This window comes from Callithrix jacchus, chromosome 12 (assembly GCF_049354715.1).
Source record: "Callithrix jacchus isolate 240 chromosome 12, calJac240_pri, whole genome shotgun sequence".
In the NCBI taxonomy this organism is placed as follows: domain Eukaryota; kingdom Metazoa; phylum Chordata; class Mammalia; order Primates; family Cebidae; genus Callithrix; species Callithrix jacchus.
This window is the reverse complement of record NC_133513.1, coordinates 81,587,819-81,615,506: the sequence shown is the minus strand read 5'-3', so window position 1 is coordinate 81,615,506 and position 27,688 is coordinate 81,587,819. Positions and strand designations below refer to the sequence as shown.

General features: G+C 38.7%; 2 protein-coding genes across 4 annotated transcripts in view; one reads left to right on the top strand and one right to left on the bottom strand.

Annotated features, from left to right (window-relative positions):
• Positions 1–39: 39 nt before the first annotated feature.
• On the bottom strand, positions 40–27,562 carry FAS (Fas cell surface death receptor). 3 transcript variants are annotated; one of them, XM_009009913.5, is made up of 10 exons: positions 27,437–27,562; positions 25,794–26,141; positions 12,975–13,137; positions 7,822–7,959; positions 6,392–6,500; positions 4,818–4,879; positions 4,609–4,668; positions 3,331–3,398; positions 2,050–2,074; positions 40–989 (listed from the first exon to the last, which is right to left on the bottom strand). In XM_009009913.5, the coding sequence occupies exons 1-10, from the start codon at positions 27,545–27,547 to the stop codon at positions 664–666; spliced, it is 1,410 nt and encodes a 469-aa protein (XP_009008161.3). In that variant the 5' UTR covers positions 27,548–27,562; the 3' UTR covers positions 40–663.
• The window catches only part of ACTA2 (actin alpha 2, smooth muscle), a 52,905-nt gene continuing 50,582 nt past the window's right edge, over positions 25,366–27,688 (top strand). Inside the window, exon 1 of the mRNA XM_078344020.1 lies at positions 25,366–25,761. The gene's annotated coding sequence lies outside the window, so the exon portion shown is untranslated. The remainder of the gene's footprint in view (positions 25,762–27,688) is intronic.

The window sequence follows — 27,688 nt, the reverse complement described above, 5'->3', positions numbered from 1 at the left end:
AGTAAATGATTTTGAGCCAGTAAAATGCATACACATATATAATATTCAAACATCATAATTTAATGTTTATGTGAACTCACATTTGAAATACTGTATAATAGGACACCAATAATCTGTGCAAATGTCTTTGAGGTAGAGCCTTATATAAATTCTGCATTCAAATATATATATTTTACATACATGTGTTCCTCTCAGAGTTAGAAACAAAGTTTAGAAATATGGTAAAATCTCTAGAATTATCAGAGGTAATTTAGAGGCAAAGTGACTTGATTCAGTAACTGACATTTCAACGAAGGGTCATAGCTTCTTCTATTGATTCATGGAATGGGGTTAGCCGCTGGATAGACATTTGTACTAACATATACTGATTACATTCATACTACAGAATCTTATGTTAGATACCAGAGCATAATCTTAATCTTTCAGTACTTAGCAGGCCACCACATTTACTCTTGATAACGTTTGTCTTCCCAACTAGATTTTAAACATCCTTGGAGGCAGAATCATGAGATGTTCAAAAATCTATAAATATGTTGTCTCTTCAGAGCTAATGAATGATAAAATGTACCCAGTAAAAAAACAAGCAGTATTGACAGCCAGCTATTAAGAATCTTTTCAAACACTAATTGTATATACTGAGAACTGAATTCATTGTTTTTCGCTCTAGACCATGCTTTGGTTTTCATTTTGATTTGTGAAGTTTGAACTTTCTGAGTCCTTGATGATGATATTCTGAATTTTCTCTGCAAGAGCAGTAAGATTGGCTTTTTTGAGACCTTTAATCAAAGTGTCATATGCATCTTTCTTCCCATGAAGTTGATACCAATTACGAAGCAGCTGAACTTTCTGTTCCGCTGTGTCTTTGATATTGTCATTCTTGATCTCATCTATTTTGGCTTCATTGACGCCATTCTTCCGAACAAAGTCTCTAACTTGACTTATTGTCATGTGTTCAGCAATAACGGTGATATATTTACTCAAGTCAACATCTAAAAAATAGAAAATAGTCTGAAAATTTGTTTTTCTAAATACAATTCCCGTTACTGAAAAATCATATTTATTTTTCTTTGTATAATACTTCAGAATATAGCTAAGTCCTAAAGACCCATAAAGAGCTGACTGGGGGAATACAGAAAAAAGACAACCTTGAGTTCTTACTCCAAATCCTGCCATGTACCCAGTAATTTGCTATATGACCTTGACACAACATAACATTCTGTATCTCCTTTTCTCATCTATAAAATAAGAGGATTGGAAAAGATCACCTATAACACCCCTTATGGATCCAATGATCAATGACCCACAAATCTAAAAGTATAAGCAGAGTTTATGATCATCTTATTTCTAAATCACAGATCAAAGAACAACTGAATGGAATCATGTATGTTGTTACAGAGTTGGGTACACCAGTCATACCTGAGTCTACAGTTCACTTTAAATTCTAGATCTGGGCCGGGCGAGGTGGCTCAAGCCTGTAATCCCAGAACTTTGGGAGGCCGAGGTGGGTGGATCACGAGGTCAAGAGATCAAGACCATCCTGGTCAACATGGTGAAACCCCGTCTCTACTAAAAATACAAAAAATTAGCTGGGCATGGTGGCGCGTGCCTGTAATCCCAGCTACTCGGGAGGCTGAGGCAGGAGAAATGCCTGAACCCAGGAGGCAGAGATTGCGGTGAGCCAAGATCACGCCATTGCACTCCAGCCTGTGTAACAAGAGCGATACTCCGTCTCAAAAAAAAAAAAAAAAAAAAATTCTAGATCTGTTTAGGCAGCGTTCTATAATACATCTAGTTGATTATGAAGGAAAATTTTCTTAAGCCTCAGACTATTGTATCCTATTGTTACTTGATTTATTTTTAACTATGAGTATTCATTATAAATTTAAACAAACTGCCTAATGAATGCTATATGCTGAGCGGGTAGAATTGTATGAGAAATAGCAAAATCCCACAGTATGTCACTGAAATTAGCAACATTATTTGACTCGGAAATTGGCCTATTACTCTAAAAGAAGCGATCTCTATAAAATAAAATGATAAAAGCCTTACCAGGTAAATTAATTGGCACCGTTTCCTAGAAAGCAAAAAATAAAATCAGAGAAAGACAAAAATATATGTCTCGAATATTCTAAATGTAAACTTCTAATTTTTCCTCAATTTAGGAAAAGAAGTACAATGAGTTGCTTGATGTATAAAATTAGAAAACTAGATTAAGTGATTAAGAAGGATACTTTCACCATTCAATTTTGATTCTGAAAGGTTCCAGCCTTGCCAGAAACTAGGCAATATTGTCTTAGTTTTTAGAGGCAAGAAACCTAAAGAATTCATAAAGTAGTTTGAGCAATAAGACTTTTATTTTTTGAGCAAATAGACTTCTAATAAGTCTATTTTTCATATAGACTTATTAAAATAATAATCACTCTAAAATTTTCTTCCCTGTAACTTATTCTTATTTTTGATAACAGAAAATGGTTCAAATTAAAATTTTTTGGACCATTTTAATCTGAAGAATCCTAACTCCCACTGAGCCCTGGCCCCAAATAAGAAAGTAATTCCATTTAGTGAAACTGTTTTCTTTTCTCAGTGTATTTTTGCTATTTGGAATGTATTGATACCATGTTGGGAAAAGATATGGTGGGACATAAGGTTGACCGGCAGGCAGAGAAAGTTAAGCTGTGCCTTTATGACAAACTTTAAGCAATCTCTTTGCTCAGGCTTGATACTGAACCCATGCCTGGTAAAGGCTGTTTCTCTGCAGGGACAATAACAATACGGAACATGGAAGTTGGCCATGTTCAACTTGTTTCAGCACACTCTCAATTCCCTCTTTATTGATTCTCATGGTTTTTGCGTAGAAGCTTACTTTTAAATTGGGTACCATATCATCGTTCATCTGTGAGGCCCCTTTAACCTATGCACACACAAACACAGTCAATCTTTAAATAAAGAAAGTAACAGGCTGGATGTGATGGCTCACACCTATAATCCCAGCACTTTGGGAGTCTGAGGCAGAGGGGCTGCTTGAGGCCAAAAGTTTGAGACCAGTCTGGGCCACAAAGTGAACCCTGTCTCTAAAAACATTTGCCTGGCATGGTGGTGCATGCCTGTAGTCCCAGAGTCCCAGCTGAGGCAGGAGGATCACTTGAGCCCAGGAGTTTGAAGCTGCATGAGCCATGACTGTACCACTGCACTCCAGCCTGGGCTATGGAGCAAGACTCCATCTCAAACAAGAAACAAAAAAGCAAAAGGAAGTTAAAAAAAAAGCCAAATCACTAATTTCTCTGTTTTTTTTTTCCCCCAAGGAAAGCTGATGTCTATTTCAATACCTACAGAATTTAAGGTTGTAGATTCACGATGACCTTGGTTTGCCCTTCTGTGCTTTATGTATCTTATCACCCCTGAAAGAACAAATAAATTTCATCAAACTCAGGTCTCAGCCTTGTAGAATGCATGTGAGAACATTCTTTCACTCTTTCACCACTTTCATGCAAGAGAACTATAAGAAGCAAAAAGGAGAAATTCACTGAAACTTAAACGTGGACAAATATTGCAGGAAGCAGTTGATTTTCGAATTCGCGTACCACTGAGTGAAGTGTTCTAGTGAAAGGACATATGTTAATTAGTCATGTAATTACCACACATTGGCCTAGCATGGAGATGGCTTTTGACTAATCGGATGGCTAGCACCACTTCCTCTCCAGCAAAGATGTGAGTGGCAAGACTGTGGCAGGACACAGAAGCCATAGGATGAGCAAGTCAACATTGACTTGCCATGGATGCCCAGAAATTCAAACACACACACAAATAACTCAAGTATACGTACTCAATAGGTGTATGCATTAAAATCAATGTGAGATAGAAGAATCTGCATGTCTCTGAGCACAATCACAGTGGCTTAAACATCCAGAATGTATTTTCAGCTAAACAATGCTAAAGGCAAGGCAAACTTTCTTCTTCAACTGAACTGAAGAAACAGAGCATTGTTCCAACAGAGAAGGGAAAATTGGATACTTCTAAGTTATCGAAAGCTGGTGTGACCCTGTAGTTTGTGGATGATTTAAAGGGATTTTTCTAGACTAATTATGATTATACCTAATTTCAGCTTATCTACTGACTACTAAGTCGCCCTTACATAACACGTATCCCCATAGTATTTTAAGTTAAGGTGAAATAATTAAAAACAAGCAATTTGGGCAAGGAAGAGGAGGAAGAGAAAGACAAGTTGTTGTTTTTTTTAAAGAGTTCCTTGCAGTATGTTTCCTGGGAATGCATTTGCTTCTTGTGTCTTCTTTTTGCACAGGGAGATCTCAATAAATAGTGACTAACTACTTCTGATTTTTGGCCAACTCTGCTGCTGCAGAGAGCCCTTGTTCATAGGGAGGATTGGAATACCACTCAATGCCCCAAAACTGTTGCTCAGAAAATAGCTGAGGGATCATTTCATTTGTTCTTATCAATCAACTCTCAAGGCTGCATTCAGGGGCAAGAAATTAACAATACATAAATCTACCAAACTGGCAGATTTTTATAGTTAGGAGTGAGGCATATTTTTTGTGAACTACTTCCTAAGTTATTTCAATCTATAGTTCGAACACAGCAAGAACTTACCCCAAACAACTGGTAGAATTAGGAAAAGGAGACACAACCACAGCAAGTCAGATCTGAATCCTGTGGGTTGGAACATTGGACATTTTATATGAAAATAAGCAGTCTTTAAGATTAAACAGAGGACTCTCAAATAATCAAAAGTGATTGTTTTTTCTTCACATTTTTCCATGGGGCTGGGGGAAAGGAGAAGATAACTGTAAAAAAATTACCTTCCTCTTGGCACTTAGCATTGCTGGTTAGTGTGCATTCCTTGATGATTCCATGTTCACATCTAGAAAAAAAGTACAGGGGAAATTCAAAAGCCTGACAGAATGATTCTTTTATCATTTTCAATGGCACATTATAAATTAGAGGCCATTTTATTCATCTTTGCATCTCTGGCAAATGTATTCCCTCAAATATTTCTAGATTAGTATCTAAAGTTGGCACAAGTTAATACAATTTGGATGGCTAGATAAAAAATATCATAAGGAATGACTATTTTAAAATTTCAAAAGTTAAAGGAAGATAGAAAAATATTGATACACAAGAGAGATGAAGTAGACACAAAAATAAACTTAAACCTGGTAATAAACTGAACACAAATCCTATAGCTTAAACTAGCTCTTAAAATAAACTGCCAAAAGTAATTTCAAAAATTCCCATAGACCAAGAAAATGGCCCGATGACAGCCACACCCATGAGGCAGTTTACGGAGGTTACTCAGCTGGCCTTTAGAGGCTGCCACTTTTAGCATCCGGTGGTGATCAGGAGCCACAAGAGGTTCATGCGGGACTTCCTTCAGACAGACAAACATTGACAGTCAGGTTGCCTGAGTTCACAGCCTCTGCCCATTACTTGACTAGGTGAGCTTGTGAAGTCAAACTGCCATGAGCCTATTTTCTCATCAATAACATGGAAATAATAGTATCTATTTCAAAAGGTTATGATGAAAAGAAAATTAAATCAAGATTACAAAATATTGTTATTATTTTACTAAGTCAGCTCCTTCCCCAGTGCCTACCTACCCTGCCATCACAGGGGCACTTGAAGGCACATGGGGCCACGGGAGAGTCTGGGACAATTGCACATAAAATTTTTCTAGCAAATAAAACAGAAAGCATCATGTCTTTAATTCTTAAGCCTATTCGATAAACTCCTAAAAGCTTCCCAAGATGAATTACAAGTCAGGTTCTCTAACTCTGGGTCAAAACCAACCTCTTTAGCCTAAAAGACAAAGCCCTTCATGATTCAGCCCTGACCCCTTCTCAGTCTTTCCTATACTCCAGCCAGGTACCCTGTTTTCCTGAACTTCCTTTGTCTCTTTGTCTTCCCCTGCCTCAAATGTGCATTCCATCCATGTGCACCTGTTAATGCTTTCTTTTCTTTCTTCAAGACTGAAGCCATGAGACACATTCATGTCTTCACCTCCATCTCCTCAGGCAGAGTTGAGAACTTTTCCTGTGTAATTTGTAATACCTGGAACATAAGTCTCCTCTGATGCTATTCTCATGCTGTTGATACACAATAACCATTGCTTTTCTCGACTCTCTGTGCTCCTGGACTGATACCTTGATGTCAGGCATGTGTCTGGCTCATATCTTTAACTTAACTGGCCAGCACAGTATCACCTATACAGGAAGTGTTCACTAATGTTTAAATGAGCAAATGGTCATCTAATCGCTTAGAGGCAAAGCAAGACTAAAACCCTAATTTTTAACTGTCAATCAGTGTTACTTCCCTAGGAAAACAGTAATTCTCAAGTTATAGCTAGTGTTTTAATCAGAGAAAGACTAAAACTTACGTGGTGCAAGGGTCACAGTGTTCACATACAGCAGAATTACAAAAAAAGTTTGGTTTACATCTGCACTTGGTATTCTGGGTCCGGGTACAGTTGATTTCCACTTCTAAGCCTGGAGAGTCAATTTGCAAACTATTAGTTATAAGAGCTAATTATAAATGGACTATGAAAATGGTGGTCAGGAGCTGCACGGATTTTTGAGATCTACCGCTTATATCGACAGTCACAGCATAACACTCGTAATACAGTTGGGGTTTAAACACAGAACAGGCAACCCCAGATTGAAATAGTCAGCAATCATTTAGTAGCCACCAAGACAAACCTCACCATTCCTCTTGTCTACAGCCTTAATACTCAACGGTGACTTGGGGACTGGCAGCATCAGCATCAATTGGGAGTTTGTTAAAAATGCAGATTGGGCTGGGGGTGGTGGCTCATGCTTGTAATCCCAGCACTCTGGGAGGCCAAGGTGGGTGAATCACCTGAGGTCATGAGTTTGAGACCAGGCTGGCCAATGTGGTGAAACCCTGTCTCTACTAAAAATACAAAACTCAGCCAGGCTTGTTGGCGGGCGCCTGTAATCCTAGCTACTCAGGAGGCTGAGACAGGAGAATTGCTTGAACCCAGAGGGCGGAGGTTGCAGTGAGCTGAGATTGTACCACTTCACTCCAGCCTGGGTGAAAGAGTGAGACTCTGCCTCAAAGAAAAAATGCAGAATGTTAGACTCTACCCTAGACTGAACCAGACCAATACCAATGCCCTCAGTTAGAGACTGATTTCATTGCCCTGAGCAGGACCTAAACATTAAACATTTTTAGTAGCTCCCTAAACAATTCTAATGCATTGCCATGGATGAGAAACATTGCTTTACAGCCTGAATAGGGACAGGAAAAGCTTTATGTCCAGAGGCTTCTTCATGTCAAACCAAACTAGAAATACTTCTCTTATACTTTAATCTGGGCCCTTAGAATAGATTGAGATATCCATGAAGATTCAGGTCCCCAGTGGGAATTATCAGGACAAACTAAATCCCCAAAGAAATGAGAAGCATTTCTACCCACCTGTTGGATTTCTGTGTCCTTGTATTTGCAGGCTTCTGAGCTTTTTCTGGCCATGAACGAGCACCATTACACAAGTATAAATCAAGGCCAGAAAAAAAAAAATGAGGTTTTGATTTGAGCTGATGAACCCTGTTCCTAGGGTTCATATTTAGTCATTCTTCTACATCTGGAAGAATTGCCTAGAACTACTTGTAAAGGTCTAAATAAGTAATTAGTTCAGTACCTGGTCCTGCAGTACCCTAGCCACCTGTCCTTCCCTTTCCTGTATGTCAATGTAACACCACAGTAGACCCCAATTTCAAATTGTCTTATAAATGGCTCTACATGGAATTCCAAGATCAGTCTCTTTCAATTGCTTTTTAAGACTCTTACCATGTCCTTCGTCACACAATCTACATCTTCTGCATTTGGAAGAAAAATGACTTTTGTCTGTGTATTCCCTCCCTTCTTGGCAGGGCACGCAGTCTGGTTCATCCCCATCCACTGTACACTCCCTAGCTTTCTTTTCGCCTGTCCAAGGAAAAAAGGGACAAGTGTTTGAATAGGACATCGACAAGCAACAGGGTGGGAAGTATGCAGGGATGACAGACAATAAAACTCTTCCAAAACACAAGGGGAGTGGCAATAGGCTAATGAATTATAAATACAATGGGGGAGAAAATTATTGTAAAAGTCATGTCAAGAGTCAGAAAGTCTCCCAAGACAAAAGCTAAAAGAGTGATTGAAGGAATATACCTATAGAAATAGGATGATTAACAACAGGAGCATACAAAAAAAAAAAAAAAAGGAAGGTTAGAATGAGAAAATCCACTGGACAACCTATGTCAACAACTAACTTCTTTGGAGAAAGGGGAGAGGTTGGTAGGTTTATATTCAGAGTCGGGACGGTTGCTACTGGGCACTGAGAATATCCAACTAACTCATTGCTCTGACTTCTTATTTTACTTTCCAAAGTCCACAGATCCTGATAAGAAATAGTGTAATAAGGAAAATAACATTTGAAGTTTTAAAGGTCTTGGTCAAATCTTTAGCAGCTGTAAAATCTTTAACAAAGTGTGGTTTTCTCCAAGCATAAATTTCATCCTGCAAATGATGGAGATAGGAATACTTTTCTTGCATTGTTGTTAGAATGGCACTCAGCCTGCCTAGTGAGCACCTTTGTTCTCCCCTTTCTATTACTTTTTCATCAAAAGGCAGGGCCCATATTGATGATTTTTGATGAGCATTAACAAACTTAAAACAAAATTTATTATCTATCAGGTTTGTTATCTTAAAACAAACCATTTTAAATAATATACATATTTATATTAATTTACTTTAAAAATAAAGTGATTCACTGTATTGCTGTTAATATTATCCAATGTATTCTCTTGAAAAATTCATTTATCTGATAGGTATTTATTAAATGCCTACTGAGTGTTAGGAACTTTTCATAAGTTTGTTATTGTGCAGGAAATGAGATAAAGCCTTAATCACCAACGACTTTACCTTCTCAGGCTGGAGGCATTTACAATACTCAAATAAATATATTGATATCAAGTGCTAAAAAAGTGCTATGGGGAAAGCGAGATGAAGGTAAGGAAATAGAGAATGAAGAAGAAAGTGACAGAAAATATCAGGGGAGGTGTCTGAGAAAAATATTATTAGTGACTCTAATTGTTAATAGTATAACTAATTTTTTTAAAAATAAGCAGTCTAGGCCAGGCGTGGTGGCTCACACCTGTAATCCTGCACTTTGGGAGGCCGAGGTGGGCAGATCACAAGGTCAAGAGATTGAGACCATCTTCGCCAACATGGTGAAACCCCATCTTTACTAAAAAATACAAAAATTAGCTGGGCATGGTGGCATGTGCCTGTAGTCCCAGCTACTAGGGAGGCTGAGGCAGGAGAATTGCTTGAACCCAGGAGGTGGAGGTTGCAGTGAGCCAAGATTGTGCCACTGTACTCCAGCCTGGTGCTTGGTGACAGATCAAGACTCTGTCTAAAAAAAAAAAAAAAAAAAATAAGCAGTCTAATATGCTGTGTTCATATATACAGCAAAAAGAATTTCTGCTGTGTTTCCTAGGTACATGACTTCCTTAATAACTTCATATATTGTTTTTGATAAAACAAAATATTTACTCCATGAGCAAATGATGACATGTAAATGTATATGCTATTTTAGTAAGTAAAGACAATAGTTGTCAATAGAGAAAAATAAACAAACTGAAGATTCCCAGAACAAAATTCAAAAATAGTGCTTAGGGCTATATGAGATTGTAGCAATATTTTAAAAAAAACAGAGCCCAAGTCCAAGTATAATTTTATTTTTTGCTAGTGGTGTTCTATTGGTCTCTGAATGAATTGGTCTCTTTAATGAATTATCTTGCAGAATGTGCCTAGCACAACATCTTTGGTATGATAGAGATACAATAAACCACAGGTTCCTTCTTTCCTTCAAAGTATGAAAACAATTTATTAAAATAAGAAAAATGAATGGTTGTTTTATTGAAAATAATATTTTAAAATACTTTTTTAGTATAATGGTACATATGCTTATTGTAGAAAATTTGAAAAAGGCAGGAAAGTGTAATAAGCCCTTACATAACAGGCCAGGCACAATGGCTCATACCTGTAATCCCACTACATTGGGAGGCCAAGACAGGCAGATCACCTGAGGTCAGGAATTTGAGACCAGACTGACCAACATGGCAAAACCCTGTCTCTATGAAAAATACAAAAAATTAGGCCAGCATGGTGGTGTGTACCTGTAGTCCCAGCTACTTGGGAGGCTAAGGCTGGAGAATCACGTGAATCCAGAAGCCAGAGGTTGCAGTGAGCCTAGATCATGTCACTGCACTTCAGCCTGGACTACAGAGTGAGACTCCATCTCAAGAACAATAAACAAAAAACAACAACAACAACAACAACTATATATCGAAAATCCTGAGATATTGACTGTTATTTTGTTGCATTCCTATGCATATAAATACATATATATATATATATATATACATGAGCATACACATAACAGGTGTGTGTGTATATATATGTATAATGTGCATACGTGAAACATGTATGCAGTATACCATAGAATCCTTCTTATTAAATATGATGATGTGGGGAGGACTTCTTTGATCATTTAATAAAAAATGTCAATTTACATAGGAAATCACTTACAAATACTGTAAATATTTTAATTTATAAAATATAACTATACAATCACTTGACAATCTTGTGATGTAAAAGTTATTAATCCCAGGTTTTTTCCTACTTAAGTCTCATCCATAACGTATTACCTATAATTTCCTGTTTGTCTGTTTTTCTTTCTTTCTTCATATCTTTCTTTTTTCCCTTCCCTCCCACCCTTCATCTTTCCTTCCCTCCTTCCCTCCTTCCTTCCCTTCTTCCTTCCTCCCTTCCTCCCTTCCTCTCTCCCTCCTTTCTTTCTTTTATTTTTTGAGATGGAGTCTCACTCAGTCACCCAGGCTGGAGTGCAGTGGCGCAATCTTGACTCACTGCAGCCTCCACTTCCTTGCCTCAGCCTCCTGAATAGCTGGGACTACAGGTGCGCACCACCCATGCCCAGCTAATTTTTGTATTTTTTTTTTTTTTTTTTTTTTTTTTTAGCAGAGACAAGGTTTCACCATGTTAGCCAGGATGGTCTCGATCTATTGACCTCATGATCCGCCCACCTCGGCCTCCCAAAGTGCTGAGATTACAGGCTTCAGCCACCAAGCCCAGCCCCTTCCTGATGAAATGAAAACATAAACACACCAATAATCTGTATGAATGGCTTTAGATATTTTTGTGACTTTTTTCTACTATTTAACATTTATTTTTGCCCTCACATAATTCATCAACAACATTTTAGCAGCTCATCTTTACTGAATTCTCCAAAGCACTCAACCTAGTTTTCATAGAAATAAAATCTGTCTTTTCTCTGTATTTGTATTTCATTGATATATGCAATATTCAATGAAATTACATTTGATTATCACAACACCAATAAGCATAAACAGATGTGGAAGCAATTTGAATTGATAAGCCTAAAATTCAACAAGAGGGAACTGAAATGGGCGGAGTATTTAAAATGGTTGGATGCCACCCAGGGTATTTTATAGAGGGATCAGGGAGAATCATTAATCCAGGCACATCAGTTGGAAATGACTTAAGAAGATTTATATAATTGAGAATTATATTAGAAATATATCAGAAAACATGACTTTGTTTCATACATACTATTTCAGTCTTTGAACATCCCTAAATTTACCTAAGCAATTCCACATCATATTGATAATGAAATATTATGTGTACAATATTTTCCTTTATTTTTTATTATTTTCTCAAGGCATTTTCTTATAAGTTAATTGCTATCTTAGCGTGTATACACATTTTTAAAATTTTGACTCATATATCCAAATTTCTTTCTTAAAAGTTTATAACAATTTACATTTATACTTCTTAAATGAAAATTAAAAAAAGCAAAACCAAAAAGGCAGCAAACAAAAATCCTTGATATTTTGATGTGCAAAGCATATTTTCTTCATTTTAACTTGCATTTTAGGTGTTAAAATTATAAACAAAGATTTCAATTTATTGGACAAATTGATTGTGTTTAGCAAGTTTTAATAAAGCCAGGAAGCCATTTTTTATTCGTGTTGGAAAGATTTAAGCGTGATGGGTTTAAGTGTAAATGGGTTGGGTTATGGGGAAGATTGTTTCATAAGGGTTATTAAAATCTGGACAGGAAGCATAGGGAGACTGGTAGACTCTTTTCACAGATAGGACCCATCCTGTTTTGCAGCTTGGGTGCTGGAAGCCTGGGAGGCCAACCGTGAAACGTACTACAGTCCCTTTTGGTTCTATTAACCTATCACATGAACCCATGTGATAGTTTTCCTTTTTTCAACTCTACTCAAACTTGAAAAAATGTTTGCACAATTGCATTTTTCTTAGCTTCTAATTGACCAGTGTTTGAAGGATTTCTGATCCGAAATTAGTTTGCCTTTCAAAGTATTGATTTAAAAAAAAGGCTGTGTGCGTCTGCTTGTTTCTTTTCTTTTTCATCTAGTTATTCAGCTGCAAAATGCAAATATATTTTGCAGGCTTCAGTGCCAGGAAAGCTTTCTTAGAGACCTACTGATTGAAGGAAAGTGCTGAGACATGTCCCTGAAAGAGTAGAAGTCCCTTGCTTTCAGAGTTCCACTATTATTATGAGAGACCCTAATCAGTTTTGACATTATAAGTGTTCATATTCACAAATGAGTCATTTTTGCTTAGAAAAAAAATGAAGCAAAACAGACCAATCTTCTCATTTCATAGGTGCATGTCACTTGTAAATTATATTTATCCATAACCACATCAAATAAGTGTGACAAATATAAATAAAATTCATCTTTGGAAAATAGTTTCATAGTTGTTTTTTCTCCCAGTTTTGCTATATAAGAGAACCAAAAGCCGTAACATTTTTCTAGTAATTATTACTATGTGCTACTCCTAACTGCGACTTGCACTGTAATCTCCGGATGTCTTGTGTAACATACCTGGACCACAGGGCTTACGGCAGAATTGGTCCACGTAATACTGGTCTTCCAAGTTCTGAGTCTCAACGGCAGTAACAGTCTTCCTCAATTCCAGCCCCTTGGGGTTGATATCAGTCACTTGAGCATTAACACTTTTAGACAATAATCCAAATAATTTAAGAACCTGTAAAATAAAAGCATGAAGAGAATTTTATTGATTTTGAAGTAAGCAACATGGTAAACAAGTGTAATGCGTTCAAAATTGGCGGTATCTGCTGTGCACAGGCAAAGCCTATGTGAGGGCTCCACTGTCTTTCAGATTTCTCTCTAAGAAAGCAGCAGGTCACCTATATATACCAGTTCAGACCACAGGTTCTTCAAACCACATTAGAAACAGCACCATGGATGACAGAAGCCAGGGCTCTGCTCAGAGGTGAACAGAGCCTCCCACTTACTGCTCTGTCTTTGTGAATAAAATCACTTACATTATCCAAGTCTCAGTTTCTTTTTTTGTTAATCAGTGAGAGCTTGTTTTGTTGCTCAGGTTGGCCTTGAACTCATAGCCTCGCCTCCTCAAGTGCCAGGACAACTGGCCGGAGCCACCGCAGCCCCCTGAGTCTCAGTTTCTTTATCTACAAGTGGAAATAACCTCTTCCTCATAGGAAGTTGTGTGAAAAGATAAGTAAAATAATGCACTTAAAGCTGTTAGCACAGAACCTGGCACATAACAAATACATGACCAATAAGTGTGCTATTTTTATTATTAAAGTTTCAGGGAGGGGCAGCATAGTGTAGTAGGAAAGAGAAACTTCAAAACAACTGTGGTTTGAACACCAGGTCTGCCACCAAAGATGAATATCCGAGAGACAGAGAGAGAGAGAGACACAGACAAAGAGAGTCCCCTATGGATATAGCTCCCTGCCCTCCTTGATATGCTAATTTCACCCAATATTTAGGAGATGGTATTATGAGGAAGTCCACAATTCCTGGTTTAAATCTTCAAGTACCCAGGTGACAGATTACACAGAGTGCAAGAAATGATTTGTCCAGTAATTCAGTTAAGAGTGGCTAAGTAAAGACTCAGAACCAGGACTTCTGGCCCAAATCTGGGCTGTAAGAGTTTCCTAAATGCTTTTACTCCATATAGGCATGCAAACAACTCCATTTGTTTTTAGATAATTGTTGGCAAGAAGCCTGCCAAGGACCTTCAAGACAAATGGATACGAGAGAAAGGGGAGGTGTTTGGCAGGAATTCACTATGAACCAGAAGTCATCCCCAAGTCCTCCAATCTGAGAAAACTGTAGCAAGACACCCAAAGCCAGGGCTCTTGCTGGCAGGGAAGGCAAAACTTGCCAGCCCAGGCCCGAAGCTTGGGAAGAAGCTGAGTTTGCGTTTCCCTCCCTCCAGTCTGGGCACTGAACTTCTCAGAACAGCCATGACCATGAGTGCAACCTCTCACAGGGGTGAGGAAATGGAAGGCACAGACAAATAGTTAGAAACTGGAACTCATCCTATGCTGGAATCTGTGCATTTGCTTCCTTTGAACCTCTCAGAAACAGGGACACATGAGATTTGTTCTTTGTATCAGATTACAAGCAACTGAGAGAACATTGGATATTTACCCATTTCCTGCAGCATCAGTGAAGAAGAATCACTTTTCATAGCCAACCAGGTTACAGAGTAGAAGAAATGATGCAAGAATGAGCACACACAGAAGAGGATGACTGACCCCCTGCCCCAGCACCACGTCAGTCTGAAAGGATTCTCCTAACTTTCTCAGGAATGGTCAGCCCTTGGATGTAGCACGGCGGTTACAAATAGAGCAGCAGCTCAGTGACTGAATTAAACTAACTACAGGAAGAAATACAGACCCCCCTTCAGGCTTATTCCAGTGTCAGTGTGGCAAATGGCCCTGACAAGCTAGGATTTGAAAAGGAACCAAAACAAGAAAAAAGAAAACACCTGAAAAACAAAATAAAAGCCTATTACCTTTATTACCTTTTTACCCCCTTTTTAATTGAAGTTCAAAGCAAACAGGAAAAGGCTTTTAAAAAGCAGCAAAAAAAAAAAAAAAAAAAAAAAAAAAAGGCATTCAGTGGTGAGAAATGACAGTCTTCAGCATGGCAAGAATGAGTAGACAGATGCCTGGAACAGTCAGTGAGAATTTTCAAATCTGAGCATAGCATCAGACTGCAAACGGTTTGTTGTGATACACAGAGGCAACAGCAAGCCTTATAGTCATCAGAGTGAAGAGGGTTTTACTTTGTTGTTGCTGCTGTTATTTTCGAGACAGAGTCTCACTCTATCACCCAGGCTGGAGTACAGTTGCACAACCTCGATCTCAGCCTACTGCAACATCTGCCTCCCAGGTTTAAGCGATTCTCCTGCCTCAGTCTCCTCAGCACCTGGGATTACAGGCATGGGCCACTATGACCAGCTAAATTTTTTGTATTTTTAGTAAAGACAGCATTTCACCATGTTGGCCAGGCTGGTCTCTAACTCCTGACCTCAGGTGACCTGCCCACCTCAGCTTCCTAAAGTGCTGGGATTACAGACATGAGCCAATGCGCCTGGCCAAGTGGGTTTTACTTCTAAGCAAAGCTCCACAAGTGAATTTCTTCAATATGATCATTGTGCTCAGCTACTGCAGAAAAAAATGCCGTCTTGATGAGCGGGTATAACGGTGGTCCAGAAAATTCAACACTAGAAGGTTAAGGATTAAGAAAGTGAAAAGCAGGAGAAGAAAAGAGGAACATTTCAAGAAAAAAAGAGTTTCAGTAGCATACTATCTTTTAACACATACAAATTTTAATGGTGCTTATTTTATTATTATTATACTTTAAGTTCCGGGGTACATGAGCAGATCTTGCAGGATTGTTACATAGGTATAACATGCCACGGAGGGTTGCTGCCTCCATCCCCCCATTACCTACATTAGGTATTTCTCCTAATGTTATCCCTCCCCAATCTCCCCATCCCCTGCTAACCCTCCCCTAGCCCCCCGCACCCCAACAGACCCCATTGTGTGATGTTCCCCTCCCTGTGTCCACGTGATCTTATTGTTCAACACCCACTTAGGAGTGAGAACATGTGGTGTTTGGTTTTCTGTTCTCTTGTCAGTTTGCTGAGAATGATGGTTTCCAGATTCATCCATGTCCCTGCAAAGGACATGAACTCATCCTGTTTTATGGCTGCCTAGTATTCCATGGTGTACATGTGCCACATTTTCTTTATCCAGTCCATCTTTGATGGGCATTTGGGTTGGTTCCAGGTCTTTGCTATTGTAAACAGTGCCGCAATGAACATACGTGTGCATGTGTCTTTATAACAGAATGACTGATATATAATCCTTTGGGTATATACCCAGTAATGGGATTGCTGAGACAAATGGAATTTCTATTTCTAAATCCTTGAGGAATCGCCACACTGTCTTCCACAATGGTTGAACTAATTTACACTCCCACCAACAGTGTAAAAGTGTTCCTATTTCTCCACATCCTCTCCACCATCTGTTGTCTCCAGATTTGTTAAATGATTGCCATTCTAACTGGTGTAAGATGGTATCTCAATGTGATTTTGATTTGCATTTATCTAATGACCAGTGATAATGAGCATTTTTTCATGTTTCTTGGCCACATAAATGTATTCTTTCAAAAAGTGCCTGTTTATATCCTTTGCCTACTTTTTGACAGTTTTTTTTCTTGTAAATTTTAGTTTTTTTGTAGATTCTGGATATTAGCCCTTTGTCAGCTTATTTCTAGTTGCTAAGACTATTTTTCTTCATTTTTCCAACTCATATTTCTTTATAATGCATATGTTTGTTGTATAATAAAAAAATTAAAAGGTAGCAGGATTGTGTTGAGCCTAAAGATCTATACTGATTTATCATAATAACTTATATTATTGTTTTTTAGTAAAATGGAAAATATGGATAATAATGGTAGTAAATCTATGATGGCAACTTAGTATTTGAAAGATGCAAAAAATTCTAAACCTTTGAATTATTAACATTTAATTCTTTATATAAATTTTGGTTCTTTTGCTCTTCTAGTTTTCTTTAGTAGTCTTATAATTTTACTAAATCAAACATCATAAATATTAACCTTTGTTTAATCGGATATATTTCCTTAAACCAGCATAATCAAAGACATTTTATTTCCCTTTGATTCACTAGGACTAAATATATCACTACTTATTATAGCAACTTTATTTGATGGTAAAGAAAATTCTGTTTTAAGTAAAATGATTGGATATAAAAATGTGTCACACAAAAGAGAACTTTTTAATTTATGAAATCAAAAGCTCAATTATACAAATCACCAGAAAGTGGAAACTACAGTGTGCAGTAAGTTCTATCTCTGATTAAATTTTGGTTTATTTTTTGTTAAAGAATACTTACCATGGAAATGTACTTTATTAACCACACCCTGATAGGTTCCCATGTCAAAAAATGCAACAGGAGTTGCTGGCTGCCAATGAGACAGTAAGATAAACAAAAAGTATCTCATAATTTAGGATCTCATTGTGGTGTTACTGAACTAGGAATAAACAGATATTTCTCAGAACATTGTCTGTTTTTTTGCCTCAAGAGACAACATGGGCTAACTTTCTTGTGTGGCTTATAAACTGAAAAAAAATCTAATAATGCAGTATTGTTTAAGCACCCACAGAGACTACTCTGGGGAGAAAGACATGTATATGTATAAGTTCTAGGAGGTTTGTGTCACAAAATATCATGAATATTATTTTCTAATTGAACTGATTATTTTTTAAAGTGCACTTTATTATACAAGTATAATAGTTACCCATATATAAGCTTAATAAAATAAAATGCTTAGTTTAAAAGTCACTTCGAAATGCCTGTTAATAGATTTATCTGAAAGTTAGACATCTCAAACTGAAAGTGAACATTTCAACCCCTGGCTTTGAATTTCAAATAGATTGATGAAAATAGATGGGTTATGGGTTACAGGAAAGAGTATTCTCCACCTCAGTCCTCTCAGAATTCAGCAAAGAGGTAACAGAAGGCAGAGGGATACCTGAGAGAGCAGTAGAAACAGAAAGTGAGAATTCTTTTTTAAAAAAGGGGTTGTTGACATCAGCAAAGCATCCAGTTAACACCTAAAATTTTAAACAATTAAACTAAAAGTTGGTATCTCATTATATTTACAATTTAAAGCAGAAAGGACTTGATAAATGACCTAGCCCAAACCACTTATCTGATAGACAACAATGCCCCAACTGGTAAAGTGACTGGCCCACAGTCATACATCTAGCAAAGGAGATTCAGGACTGTCATGGGCTAAATTGTGACCCCCTCACCCCCATTCCCAAATTCATATAGTGATACCCTAACTTCCAGTGCCTCGGAATGTGATTGTATTAGCAGATAGGGTCTTTACGGAAGTGATTAAATTAAAATGGTGTCAGTGGGGTGAGCAGTAATCCAATGCAACTGGTGACCTTTTAAGAAGAGGGAATTTGGACACCCATACAAACGGAGGAAGATAATGTGAAGACACATGGAAAAGAAGGCCATCTACAAGCCTGGAACAGATCCTCCCTCGTGGTTCTCAGAAGGAACCAGTCCAGCTGGCACCTGGATATAAGACTTCTAGCCTCCAAAAGTGTACCCACCCAGTTGGCAGTCCTAAGAATTTAATATAAGGAATGAACTACAGCCTCTTGATTCCCTTGGATTTTTGATTTGTGAGACATTAGTGGTACATATAAACTTGGGACCCCTCACAGCTGAGCCCAAGAATTTCCCATTTTAGATGATCATAGAGCTAAATAGGAAAGAGATTTCCCATGGTCTTCAAAACTGGAATTAGCAGGTGCCAATATGAACTGGAGCTACTTGTTCTTAGACTTGTTGGTCCTGCTAGGTTGGGTTGAAATCTCACTACCCTCTACTGCTGAGGACGAAATGGAGGAAGAAATGAAGTTCCACTGACTAATTCTGCTTGTCTGCTTAATTATCAACACTTGAGGAAAAAGAAATTTTAAAAGACTAATAGTTTATCCTTTAATAATTTAAAATGTCCAATAATATAATGCATCTCTAATATATCTGTGTAAAAAACAGGGATATAGTGATGCCATCTTGTCCTACTACATGATTGAAAACCTGAAATAAAGTAAATTTTTTTATATGCAAGAGATAAGCAAAGATCCCATTCATTTATATGTTTTTCAAAATGTGTACATAATAATACACATGGTAATCTAATCTTATCCCAGGGCTGTCCTCTTTCTTTCTTAAGGCCAATCTCTGGAAAGTCCAGGACAGAGGTAGTTGAAGCAACAGTTGCAAGTTACTGGTTAGATCCATGACTGGCCAAGCGATGAATAAAACAAAGTGAAGGAGCCTAGGAAATTCCGTCTGAAATTACATTTTGAGTTTAGTGCTAGAGTTAGAAAAATAGTTCTCAAGACCCCGACAGACATTGGAATCCTGTAGTGATGCATCATTTATTGAAAAGTGCTAAGGCCCCTGCACAGACCTAAGGAATCAGGATCTCTGAGAATGGAGAAGTACCCTTGGTGATTTTGATGCTCATCACAGGTGCAGGGCAACTAGGTTAGAGGAAGCAAAATCTGAGGTTAGCAGGTTACTACATTTACATGTTAGAAGAGTTTTATAGACTAACAGCATCTGTGTTCAGCACTTGCAAATCAGAATTTGACTTTTCATGAAGAAATAATCACCCTTCCAAAAATAAGCCTGAAGAGAAGAGAAATGACCTTTGGTGGAGGAAATGGATAATGTAAGGACTATAGAGTCCTAAATCCTTAGAGCCCTAGATCCCTTACAAGCCCAGATAGGCTACCTGGGTCACACAAGAGTAAAGCAACCTGGTAAAAGGGACTACAGAGAGAGGGAGGGGCTTGGTACCAGCTCTGCCTGGTCCCAAGAAGCAGCCATTGCTGACCCACGGAGGAATAGGGGCCATGTGGAATGGGAGCCCAGATCTTCCATTTTTCAAGTGAAACCAAAATCCCCCAACACTTAAATGGTGGGGACTAATACTAAAAATAAATAAATGCATGTGTGATACATACATACATGCTTTATCTGTCAATACCATGCAGGCTAACAAGAGTGCCTGTGAGCAGTATAGGCCTAGGGGCTTTGGTATTATTTTATTTGACAGATTAAAAAATATATGTATTTATGGCATATAACATGATTTCTTCAATTATATACATATTTTGGGACATAATTAGCTACATCAAGCAAATTAACATTGATCATTCCCTCACATACTTATTATTTTCTTTTTTATGTTGGGAGAACACTTAAAATCTACTCTTGGCAATTTTCAAGTATATAATACATTGTTATCAGCTATAGACATCAAGTTGTACACTAGATCTTTTGAACTTATTCCTCCTAACCAAAATTTTGTATTCTTTGACCAGCATCTCCCTGACTCCCCCAACTTTGTCCCCTACCAGCCTCTGGTAACCACTATTCTACTCTCTACTTTTACGGATTTGAACCTTTTAGATTCCACATATAAGTGAGATCATGCAGTATTTGTCTTTCTGTGAGTATAGGCCCAATTTTTAAAATCAAGCCTAAATCCTTATAGACATTCATGTGAAAAAAAACAACAACCAGTTACTTAGGACCAGTGATCTCTTTGTAAGAATGGCTAAAAGCCAAAGCTAAATCCTCAGCAAAAAAACAACAGCCTTAACCCACATACTCTGACTTCCTCTTGCTCTCTTTTTCAAGATCTCTGCCCTCACAAATCAAAAGTATTCACACTTCTCACATCTTATATTTCTGTAGCCTCACAAAACACAGAGGTGAATAGAAACACAATTCTGCATGACTTTACTGAAGGACAGGCTGTCATTAATACATGCAATGTCAAATTGCCAAATTTACTCTAATTTTGCCAGTTTATCCAAGTCCACAGCTTAACACAACCTACAGTAAGTTTGCTCACTTTGCTGGGCTGAGTATATCTGCCAATTGAATTTGTAGTCATATTTACTAATTTACAAGGCTGGCCTTGCTCTAAAGGTATAATCTTTTTTTTTTTTTTTTTTTTAAGACAGTCTCACTCTGACGCCCAGGCTGAAGTGCACTGGCATGATCTTGGCTCACTGTAACCTCCACCTCCCAGGTTCCAGCGATTCTCCTGCTGGAGCCTCCCAAGTAGCTGGGATGACAGGTATGCCACCACATCCAGCTAATTTGTGTATTTTTAGTAGAGATGGGCTTTTACCACGTTGGTCAGGCTGGTCTCAAACTCCTAACCTCAAGTGATCCATGATCCACCCACCGTGGGTCTCCCAAAGTGCTGAGTGACAGGTGTGAGTCACCCGCCCAGCCTAAAGGTATAATCTTATACTAAATTCACTATTGCTTCCACTTAGTGGGACTCAGGCCAGTTGTCCTATATAACTACAATTGCCATTTCTAAATGCCTATAGATGGGGATGACTGGGTTGTACAAGTTTATTTCAAATCAAGACAGCAGTTGTGATCAAAGGGAAGAATCACTTCATTTCCTTCTGGAGAAGGTGAAGTTACCAATCTTAGAAAAGTCAACTTCTCTCTAATTTGGGTTTTACTATTCACACTGTCACTTAAAAAACAATAAAGGTAGGCAAGTGGATGAATGATCCGTTCCTGCTTGAGACTGAATTGAAGATATTTAATCAGTGTTAGAAGTCTAACCATATAAAAAGGTAAACACTTCTTTTTTTTTTAAGCAAGGATTTTCCAGAAAATGAAGAAGATTTATTAGTTAAGTGTTATTTTTCTACTTTTGTGAATGTATATATATATATATATATATACACACACACACACACACATAGCAAAAAGAATAGAAAACTACACTAACGTTCTTGCAGTATTGTACCTTAAGGTACAACATACAAAATTATGTAGCTTTTTATCAATTTCAAGTTTTAAATTATCTAATTATATTATTTTTCATCATAAGTACTACATTTTTCATATATAAGTTCTATAATTAATTTTTAGTAATAAGAAAAAATAATATATATCCCAGTACATTTAAGAAATGCCCTCTCTATAATGTATCCAATAAAAATATGAGATAAAAATTATGCAGAAATAGAAAAAGGTTTTTGTAACATGCAAAGGAACAAAAAGCAGATTATATGTAGCTCAAGTTAAACATGCAATTGTCTATATGTGTAGACAAATCTAGGAAACTATAAATAAAATTAAAATTTTTTACATTATTGCGGTGAGATAATGTGTAAATGTAGTTTTTAAACATTTGCTTTTTGTTTCACATTATATGGTCATTTTTTCTATATTTACCTATTGAAAAAGAAGAAGGGGATGGGTTCACTGTCCTAAATTTGGTTTCAAGTTGCTTTTTATCAATTTCAAGTTTTAAATTGTGTTATTTTATTTTTCATCATAAGTGAGTAGTCTTTAGTACCTATTACAAAAGATGTGCTCATCAGGGGACTTTTGGGACCCAAGATAATTCAACAACAGCAATTAACTTACTAGGGGCTTTCAAGGGGGGGATTTCCTTACTTAGGTTTCAGACCATCTCTTAGGAAACAGTTATTCTCTCAAACTGGCAGTTTTACTGTAGTAATTTGGTATCCCTAAAGCATTCTAGTAGCCTTCAAAGAGGTTCCTTTGAAACACTGACACTTCTATGTCAATATCAGAGTATTCAGAAGGAAATTACTTGTCCAGTATCTCAAAGAGCTTACTCAGAGACAACGTCCAAATTCCAGTTATTTTTTGCCTCTAATTATTTCATCTTTTTCCTTCTCTGAACTCAGTGCAATAAATACATTTTTTTTCCAAATTAAACTCTAATTTGCTGTTAAGAGTGGTAACTATTTCAGGCATTTAACATTAGAGGATTTTTCATTCGTCTTACTGTAGCTGGTGGTGGGGATGCTGATGGTCTCCATTTATCAATTACATTTTGCTTGCAAACCTTGCTGTTATTTATAAATTTGTATTTTTCCATTCTGGTTGTAAATGTCTTAATTTACATTTTATCATTTTGTTATGTATAAGACTTCTCAAGTCTTTTGTGATGTAAGTACAGCCCATTTAAAAATGAAAATAAATAGTCCACGTTCATTAGGTTGGCTTAAGAAAAAGTATTACATTACAAATTAAACTACAAAAATTATTAAATAGTTTGTCTTGGGTTGGTTTAAGAAAAGTGATGAAATTACAAATTAAATAACTGTTCTTTATTTTCCCCACAAAACTATTCTGTCTGATTACTTGTAAATACACTGCTTTATTTTCCAAAGGTCTTCTCTTTTCCTTTGACCATAAGATAACCATTCTGAAAAATGTAAAGGAGAGCAAACTGGCTGTCCAGTGATTGCCTGGCCAATGTCCTAAAGAATACAAGGCAGAAACTGTAAGGGTCATGCACAATTAAAAAAAAACCTACCCACAGCTATTTCTCCAACAAATTTGTAAAGTAAGTTTGACTCTTTTCTGTCTCCTTTAGAAATTTGCCAGTTATGAGATTTCAAACTTTTTTACTCTAAGTGTCAGAGAAAAAAACACTCAGAAATAGGAAAGAGAAAACACACACCAGGAAGGTTAGAGAAGGAATGAGAAAGAGAAGAAAAAGCGGTTAAGGATGGGGGTTTTTCAGAGGACTACGGTAAGAGAGGAAAAGCAGAACACAGCTCCCCACCTTCTAAGTCCAAACCATTAATAGAATTAAGCAAAATTTGCCTCTTTGTTCCAAGTAATTAGCACTTTGCCTCCATTTTATTTATTTTATTTATCGCTACTACTAAGAAAGCACTGTGTGAAGGCATAAGCATTTTCTGGAGACACATGAGGTGACTTAACAGTCACCAAATATCTTTAAGAATAAAGGCCTAATGTTAGGCATGTCGTGGATGCAAAACCAATTTCTGTGTAACTAAATTACAAGAGTCATATTAGAGGAGAGGAGTGGAAGATAGGCTGCAAAACGTAAACAAAATGATTACTTAGGTGATAGGGTTGTGTCATCTGATTTTTATCTTTGACTCATCTGCATTTATAAATTTTATTTAATAAACCTTAACTTCCTAGGCCATAAATCCTATACAAATATTATAAATTATACCTAACTTATGGGTATTATAATATGTATATATACATAAATATATGTTTATATACGCCTGTGTGTGTGTGTGTGTGTGTGTGTGTGTTTGTGTGTTATTCTTTCAGAAAAGCAAAGTTTTCTTCGGGCTTTAAACATGCAGCCTCTGGTAAAGGTGCTATTGGTACAAAAGTTCAATAAGCATAGCTCCAGGTTTTGAAGATTTTCTTACACTTTTCTAATACTGCTGTCCAAGAACTAAGAGATTTTCAAAACAGCCACTGCAGTCGTGCAGTGGTTAATAACAAGGGAAAGAAGGGTGTGGTCTGACGTTAAATAAATGGTATTTCAATTTTGATTCATAAATTTTCTCCAGGGAAGTTTCTGGAAAAGCCCAAACAATATACATTATTTCTGAAAGGAACAGAAGGATGTTTTTTAAATCATAAAATAGACGCAAACATCTCAGCCTTTTTCTTTCATCTCTTGGTGTAATCTGGATAGTAGATGCAATCAGCAAACAGCCTGAGTTTTGGAATTAGATCTGAGGTCAATCCCAGATCTGCCATTTACCAGCTGTGTGATCTTGGCTGAGTTACTGACGCTCTCTGAACCTCATTTCGCCATCTGTAAAATGGGGATGTGGTCACCTTCCCCACTACATGGTTCTTGTGAGAATCCACTGAGACCACATTTGTAAACACTTTCCTCGCTATACCGGGCACTTGTTGGGGCCCAATAAATAAAAATTCATAGACTCTCAGAGGCTTTGGAACTCCAATGAACCTCTTGAATCCATGTCCCGTCGATTAGCCATCTGCAAGTTGGCATTTCTGAGCGAGGGACTTTCCAAAACAGGTTTATCAAGTTTCTTGGCCAATAACAGTCCCCCGGTTCTGTGCGGTGGGAACCAGTACCACCAACTCCAGCGGGAGACCAAGCAGAAACTACCATGGGAATGCAAGTCAAGAAAGGGAAAATAAGAAAGAGAAGGACAGAAAAACAAAACAAAATAAAACCACTCAGGCAGTGACCTTCGTCTTAAGGAGAGGAATTCCCAGAAGGGAAACAAGACGGTTTCTTTTTCTAGGTGACAATAAAAAAGATAAACAAGCCTCCAGAAGCTCATTCAGCCCCCATATAGCTTTTTCGAGAAAGAAACGGTGCGGTTCTTCCGAGTCCTCGGGTTTAACCACTGCCTCGAGGCTGACTTATTTCCTAAGTCTGAGAACTGCCAGAATATGAGCAGTATCTGCTCTGAAGGCTGCAGGCTCTCTCCCTGCCCCCGCCGGGCGGCGCGCACTCACCCACCCACCCGGGCCGGGGCAGACCTTTGGCTTGGCTTGCCAGGGCTTGTCCGGGAGTTGCGCTCCCCTCTCCGGCGAGGGTCCCCGTCCAGCCATCCTAAAGCTTCCCAAACTCCCGCTTCAGTTCCTGTCCGCCCCCCACGCCCACCTCTACGTGGAGCACAGTGGTCTCCGAGGAGCGCCGGAGCTGCCCCATCCGCCCCGTAGGGTCAGCACTTCGCATCCAGGCCCAAGAAAAGCGACTCCTCCAGCGTGCAGAGCACGGGCCCGAGGAAGGTCCTAGCAGCCCCCGGAAGCCAGTCTGTCCGACGCCTCCCGACCAGCCCGTCGCTCCCCGACGCCGGCGTGCGCTGCAGCCCCGCACGCGTCCCGCACCTGCCCCACTCTTTGCCTATCCCCCGGGACTACGAGACCGGGTAAGCCTCCACCCGGGCTAGAGAGGGCTCACCAGAGTTAGGAGGGTCCAGAGGCAGAGCATGGTTGTGGAGCAATCCTCCGAAGTGAAAGCGCCTCTCCAACTCTGCGCAGAGCGGGTCACCAACCCGCAGGCCAGGGTTGGCCTCCGGGTGTGTTCCGTGCCAGGGCCCGCCCACGGCGCCCCAGTCAAGTCACTCGCAAACCGCTTCTCTGACTCCCCAGAAGTGTCTTTGAACACCTGTGTGTCACTCTTCCGCGAGATCAGAGCCGACCTCACGAAAAGCCCCCGTGGTCGTGGTCGGGAGGATGAGAAGAAAGCCTCCCTGGGGAACGCCCCGTTGGGGGGCGGGGGCTCCCTTGATTCAGCAACTTGGCCTGCCTGGAGGTAGGGAGGGGGAGAAGCCAGGGTGAGAAAGGAGTCAGGGTTTGTTGCACAAATGGGCATTCCCCGTCCCAGGGCGTTCCCGCAGTGACTGGCATGCTCAATTTAGATGAGGACCCTGAGAGCCTGCCTGCTGCCTTTTCTTTTTTATTTCTATTTTTATTATACTTTAAGTTCTGGGGTACATGTGCAGATCGTGCAGGTTTGTTACTTAGGTATACACGTGCCAGGGTGGTTTGCTGCATTTATCCCCATCATCTACATTAGGTATTTGTCCTAATGTTATCCCTCCCCAATCTCCCCACCCTCTGTTATCCCTCCTCTAGCCCCCCCCCCCCCGCCACCCCATGACAGGCCCCGGTGTGTGATGTTCCCCTCCCTGTGTCCACGTGTTCTCATTGTTCAACTCCCACTTATGAGTGAGAACATGTGGTGTTTGGTTTTCTGTTGTTGCGCCAGTATGCTGAGAATAAAGGCTTCTGCTATAGTTCAACCTAGGAAGGTTGGGAGGTCTTGAAGGAGAATGGAGCTCAGAGCGCACGGGTCCTGCCTGGATGCAGGAGCCTTGGCTAATTGCTGGAGTCAAACAGAGGAAGACTTACAGGGCATTTGACTGGGCTGTCCATGTTGTGGCTGCAACGTGAGAGGCTCATGGATGTTCCTGAATAGTGTGTGGATGGACAATTAACCATTTGGAAAAGTGAAGATATTGCACCATAGGGTTTTGTAAAGGGAGGGCCCCTTAATCTTTATTTATCAAGAGGAAAACAAGCTAACAAGGCAAATCACACAGCCCCAGCTATATTAAACAGTCATGATTACTTCCTGTCCTTCATTACTCATTATTTCCTGGCCAATTTTCTTAAAAAAAAAATCTTGTAATTAGTGCTCTGGTGAACACTGTTCAAAGTCACTATTGTTTTGGAAAAGTAGATAGCTCTTAGGTAGCTTTGCATGAATTTTACAGAAGGTATGTTTAGATAATTACATCATTACTGAACCTGAATTTGGAAGCAATTCCAGACTGGACACACGGAAGGTTTCAGTATTCCTTTGGCCTCCTCCAGCAAGCTCTGTACCTCACGCTGCTGCCTCCTTCCCTTCCCAGTTAGATTCAACCCATTAATAACACATTCATAACCCTTTGCTGCTTGGCCTACTGTTCATCCTTCAGGCTTCCTCTTAATTGATATTTTGTTCTGGAGCCTGTTCAGGCCTCAAATCTAGGTTAGGTTACCCTCCTGAGTGCTTTCCATCACCCTGCGTTTTGCATCATCTGTCACTGCACTTACCTCCAGTCTTGTAGGTATTGATTGGCTTGTCTCTGTCCCACCTTTCAGTAGACTGTTAGTGCCACGAGGAGGACCCTGGGTATGCCAGTCTTGTGCACACACTCTGAGCATCTAATAGACACAAAAAGAAGTGGGATGTGGGGGATGGTATATGGGCATTCTCTGTATTATCTTCGCAACTATTCTGAAATCCTAAAACTATTCCAAAATAAAAAGATCATTTAAATTTTAAAAAATTATTTAAAAAAGGAA

Coding starts and splice junctions, on each gene's coding strand:
- FAS (XM_009009913.5), bottom strand. CDS start 27,547: ATGCTCAGAGTGTGTGCACAAGACTGGCATACCCAGGGTCCTCCTCGT. Junction 13,138..25,793: donor TCTGGACCCTCCTAACTCTG/GTGAGCCCTCTC, acceptor TTTATTTTACAG/GTTCTTAAATTATTTGGATT. Junction 7,960..12,974: donor CCGTAAGCCCTGTGGTCCAG/GTATGTTACACA, acceptor TTCCTTGGACAG/GCGAAAAGAAAGCTAGGGAG.